The sequence below is a fragment of the Copadichromis virginalis genome, linkage group LG9 (assembly GCF_057382275.1).
Source record: "Copadichromis virginalis isolate Kocher_CV1m ecotype Utaka linkage group LG9, C_Virginalis_male_GT1.1, whole genome shotgun sequence".
Lineage (NCBI taxonomy): Eukaryota > Metazoa > Chordata > Actinopteri > Cichliformes > Cichlidae > Copadichromis > Copadichromis virginalis.
In genome coordinates, this window is record NC_140626.1 from 30,579,893 (window position 1) to 30,585,688 (window position 5,796).

Sequence of the window (5,796 nt, forward strand, 5' to 3'; positions counted from 1 at the left end):
AGGTTAGCCATGTCCCAGTTTAATTTTGTTATGTTTTTCATGCTGTTCTGCAATAAAGTATTTTTTGAGTTTAATTCCTGCATGGTGAGTTTTGCATTTGGGTCCTTCTCCTGTCTGCACACAACCATTTCATAGCGTGTACGCTGTGAAATGTCCATAAATTTTTCTATACATATTCTGTACAGTACATTGTTACCTGTATATACGAAATCAGTTGCTCATGTATTTAGGACCACGTTGTGTCTTCCTTTTATAATTTTATTTTCCCTTGCTGTAAGAGCTCTGTAACACTGAAATTTATTCTATTCTATTTTATACAGAACATGGCTGCAACTAGTGATGGTGAGATGAAGCCTTGTGATAAACTGAAGCTTCCCATTCAAGCAGTCAACTCATGGTTTGAAGCATTGTGATGATTCATTTGCTCTACTGCGCCATCAAGTGGACGATTCAAGTGAAACAGGCTCAATGATTATAATGATGTGATGTGTAAACCTCTCAACTGAATAAATAAATTGGTCTTTATGGTTATTTATCCCGAATATTGGCTCAGTATGTCTGATACAAAAGAAAAAGGGGAAACTATCAAGACAGAGTTTTGGGGATGATTGTGTAACTGTGTAATCATGCTTATGTACATCTGAATAATGACACAAACTAGTGTGTGGCGCTTCAAATTGAATAAATAAAGAAATTACTTTTGTTCATGACACCACTAACTAAACTCTAAATATTAGTTATATTTAATATCATATTAATGTTTGTGTATAATACATTGGCAGCTTAACACAGGAATGTACATGGAAACAAAAAGGGAGGGACTTGTGATGTGAATGTGCTTGTGACTTTATAACAGTGCTCATGACACTAGGGAAAAGTTATCATTTGTTTTTACTCAAAAATAGCAGCTTTTCCACAGTGCTGGGCTTTAGACAGTTTCTCTTTTTTGAGAGGATTTCTCCTGCTTTTGAAAATACCCTTTCACAGGGCACAGATGAAGCAGGGGTTGCAAGAAAAACCACAGCAAGTTTATACAAGTTTGGATAAAGAAATTTGTGTCCAGCCCAGTACTCCAGCGGATTCTCCAGTCTGCCGATATTTGGTTCATGGAGGTATTTCTGCACTTCAGCTGTTGCATCAGCAGAAGCATTTGGGGTCTTTGTCTCCAGAACAGTGGTGTCCAAACGATGCCACAGTTTGCTACCAAACAGAATGTAAGTAACTAAATACAATATAATAATCGAAATGTGCTCATATACCTTGAGTCACAGGCTGAGAAGCTTTTGATGATGAGGCTGCTGCTGATGAGGCTGCTGATAAGGGAGCCAAGTGCTGCACAAAAGCAGCACATTCAAAAATAAGTCTCTTCTCAGCATCCATTGCTTTATTTAGGCTAAAGAAGCCTATTTTTTTGAACCTTGGATCCAGCAATGTTGCCAGTGACATGATGCTCATTGACTGCAATGTGTAGAGCGTCTCCTTTAATTGTCTCCTTAGATTCTCAACCACGGTGGAGCTCTCTGGAGTTAGGACAACTCCCATTTCCTCTTCATGTAGTGCATGGTGCAACATTGTTAGAAGTGGAATTACTTTGGATCCAGACACTCGCTTTTCCTCTGACAGCTCAGTGGTGGCATCATTAAATGGGGAGAGTATTTTAAGCCATTCTGCCATAAGGTCATACTGTTCAGAGGATAGTTGGCAAATATCAGTGTGCAGGCCAGCTAACGATGCTCCAATAGCTTCCCTGAGTTCATGAACACGTTGAAGCATTTGGAATGTGTTGTTCCAACGTGTATCCACCTCTTGAATTAACTTCAGTGCAGGCCGGCCCATTTGCTCCTGCACCTCTGTCAGCCTCTCCTAGAAAAACAGCCAACAAAACAAAATTGATTCATTCAAGCTGTGTTACTGCAGCAGCACCTTAAAGCAGTAGTGAAATAATGGAACAAACCTTAGCAGTTGTACTGCTCTTGAAATATCCCACCATCCTCCTACAGGTAGTCTGGATGTCAGACAGCGTGGTGTGTTGATCAAGAGCTGTTTTGACCATGTATGTGCCACACAATTACTGTGACGCAAACGAAGCTCCTTAGCACAAGCACCCATGTTTGCTGCTCCATCAGTCACATAACATCTAACTTTGTCTGTAATGCCCCACTCTGACATGAGCGATGCTGTTACTTGTGACAAATTGATAGCAGTATGAGCTTGAGGGAAGTGCTAAACACCTAACACTACAGAATGCAATGCAGTCAATGAAATGGCAGGTGACGGCTAGGTAAGCCTCTGTGTTAATGGAGGTCCACATATCAGATGTCAAACTAACTGCAGAAACCTTGGCCACAGTCAGTTTTTCTTTTTGTTTGGACTCTTTGTATCTTTGGTCCACCATAGCTTTTCAAGCCTAAACAAATGAAAGTAAAGTACTTAATATGGAAATAAAGGCAAAATGGAAACATGCTTCATATTTTAAGATACACACCTGTCTTGTGGGGAGAACATAGTTAGGGTTCAAAACTTTAACAAGCTTCCTAAACCCACTGTCCTCCACAATAGTGAAGGGCTGGGAATCCTCTATCACCATGTTGACCAAGGCCTCATCCACATCATTCCTCTCCCCTGATACAACAAAAAAACATTAAGAAATTACATATATCAGTAAATACAACCCAAATATTAATGAATTACATGGGGAATATAATTTTTTTTTTTTATTTAACCTTTATTTAACCAGGAATGTCCCGTTGAGATCAAAAACCTCTTTTTCAAGGGAGTCCTGGCCAAGAGGCAGCACATTTCAAGACAAATACATACGAACAAACAAAGTTAAAATTACACAAAACAATTACACATTATTGAGGCAGTCTGTAGGCCTTTGAGTTTAGTTTTAAAAACATTTAAAGACAACAGTTCAGTCAGTTTCCAGTCTTTCTGTAACAGGTTCCACAAAAAAGGCGCAGAGTGGACAAAGGCTTTCTTACCCACCTCTGTGCAGACAAGGGGAACAGACAGCAGCAGCTGATCATTTGAACGCAAGGAGTAAGAACCACTATTTGTCCTTGTGACCAAAGTACAAATATAAGGAGGCAGCAATCCAAGCATAGCTTTGTAAATAAAAGTGTACCAATGCCCCTGTCTTCTAATGGCCAAAGAAGGCCATTTTACTCTTAAGTACAAGTCACAGTGATGGGTCAGATATCTACAGTTGGTAATAAACCTCAAGGAAGCATGATACATCGTGTCCAATATTAGAAGACATGAAGAAGAGTTCATATACAGAATGTCACCATAATCTAACACAGATAAAAAGGTTGCAGTGACAAGACGTTTTTTTACTGCAAAAGAAAAACACTGTTTATTACGGAAGAAAAAACGAAGTTTAAGTCTCAGTTTCTTTACAAGTCTCTCTATATGTGGTTTAAAGGTGAAGGAGTCATCAATCCAGACACCAAAGTATTTATATTCATGAACTATCTCTATGACATTTCCTTCAAGGGTGGACACCACTGGAATAGGCTCCGGGACCTTCTTTGACTTAGAAAACAACATTAGCTTAGTCTTGTCAGCATTGAGAACTAATTTTAGCTGAATAAGTGAATGCTGGAAAGCAACAAAGGCTTTCTGTAGGGTTTCAATGGCCTGAGCAAGAGATGATCCATAACAGTAAATAACTGTGTCGTCAGCATAAAAATGCAAATTTGTGTCTGAGACATTTTGACCCAAGTCATTGATATATAAAAGGAACAGAAGGGGACCCAAAACTGAGCCCTGTGGCACCCCCTTGTGGACAGCAACAAATTTAGAACAAAGACCTTCAAGTTTAATGCACTGGGTTCTATTATTCAGATAATTTGAGAACCACGCTATTGCATGTTCTGACAATCCAAGGCTGAGCAGTCTGTTTTTTAGGACAGCTAACAACAGGCATCTGCTGTGATGTTCACAATTCTGATGCAGTCTCACATATATCAGTACTGATAAATGATCAGAATTATAATATTTCTGACTGCCTGAGGCTAAATTGAACCAAATCAGGACTTTGAGAACCGGAATCGAATGGATTATATCAGTGATGATACCCAGCCCTAGTGAGCAGCGTAGGCCCGACAGAAGTGGATGTAGCTGTGGGTAATAAGAAAAGATGAAAACAACTATTGATAACTTTTTTGTTAATATAAGGCCTGATCCGTCTGAAATTCATAGCCAGTGCTCTGACACGGTGCCATCAATCTTTGAATGCTGAAAAAGCACAGTATCCGGAAAACACATTATATGTTGCAATAAATGCACTGCCCAAATGTCCCCTCTCCCCACTGCCTTTCAGCAGCATGCAGTACAGTTAGTTAATAATTTAGAAATGAATGTTGTCTGTATGGACTGCAATACCCCCCCAAAAAAGTGCACATGTAGCACTGCGGTGTTAAGCGATGCGGTTGAAAAATTTGAGTGTGCCTAACTTTTGTGCCGGTGTGCGTAAATTGTTCAAATTAGGCACACTGGTGTGCCCATGGCAAAAAGTTAGTCTAGAGCCCTGCCAATAGCTGTAGAAAATGCTAACATTGTTATCTTTTTACAAAAAGAAATGCTAAACATGAGGTTTTTGGACAAAGTTTGTGTTCTCCATTCTTTAAGCACTGTTTCGAGCACCATTTAAGCACCGGCACAGTTTCAAAAGTACCGGTTTGGCACTAAACGATACCCATCCCTACGTAACAGTAGCTACAGTCATCTTTATGCTGTTGAGGCTAAAACTTGATGCTACGAGCTCAATCATCATTGCTAGAAGGCATCATTTAGAATATCTAGTAATAAAGGAGCATTAACTGTTAGCAAGGCTCTCTGCTTTCTCTGTAAAAACTTGCACTGTGAAGTCCAGGGTTGTTCACATTTCATGCAGTGCTGAAGACACTGGTGTTGCAATCATAATGTCCGTTGCCTGGTGGCATCGACCAGCCAAACAGGTGAGGTGAGTTGTGGAGGATCCATTGAGGTTCAGGCACAACATTGCCCACAGCATCAGGATAGTGGGCCTGATTATTTGCACCCATTCTCATGAAGTTGATGTCCAGTTGCTCGCTGAGTGAGGACGCTCCCTGAAACAGAATCACAGACAGATACACAGTCAGTAAAACCACAATAGATTTCTTCTTTGAAATTATAATCAATACATTTCATCAAATGAAATTAATTACCCAGGTAATGACTGAATTGAAAACAGTTCCGTTTAATAATTGGAGATACTTACATGAAGCGGGACGCCCTGATTGAGATGCTAAGAATCTGGACTGAACACGGAATAAATTTAATGAGTACAATGTACCCAAAATTCAAAATGAATTCAGTTTCTAATGTTCTAGTAACTTCGAAAAAGATTCACCTGTTTGTAGGTCAGTGGACAAGAGTTTTTATCTGGCTGTCTGAGAACAGCCCCCCGGTCCTTCCTTTGAGCACCTTGGCCTTTGCTTCATTCTCACACCTAGCACTTGTTGCAGTGTGTTTCCCATTCTGGTTTCTCTGGACAGCAAAACTCTGTTCCTCCTCTATGACAGAGCAGGAAACTGCTTTAGCAGTCTCAAAGATGTTGTTCTTCATCTTCTTAGCAAGAGCTTCCTCAGCCCAAGCAGCAAGTTCTTCCAAAGGAAGACTCCCTTCAAGGATGCTGCCAGAAATCCACAAGTGTGTGAGGTAGAAAGACAGAGGGCAAGTAAGCGCAAGTCAGTATGCTCCACATTTGTCATCATGGTTACTGATATTATCTCATCTTCCTAAGATTCTAAATTTTGGGTTTACTTT

The 5,796-nt window shown here is 40.0% G+C and overlaps 1 protein-coding gene and 1 pseudogene across 1 annotated transcript; both read right to left on the minus strand.

Moving 5' to 3' along the window:
- Positions 1 to 549: 549 nt before the first annotated feature.
- LOC146702145 (zinc finger BED domain-containing protein 4-like) lies at positions 550 to 1,857 on the minus strand. Its single transcript, XM_085468907.1, has 3 exons — positions 1,260 to 1,857; positions 978 to 1,222; positions 550 to 558 (listed from the first exon to the last, which is right to left on the minus strand). Exons 1-3 carry the CDS (start codon positions 1,834 to 1,836, stop codon positions 550 to 552), a joined length of 831 nt encoding a protein of 276 aa, XP_085325033.1. The 5' UTR covers positions 1,837 to 1,857.
- A 51-nt stretch (positions 1,858 to 1,908) lies between these two features.
- On the minus strand, positions 1,909 to 5,595 carry LOC146702146 (E3 SUMO-protein ligase ZBED1-like; annotated as a pseudogene).
- Positions 5,596 to 5,796: the final 201 nt, after the last annotated feature.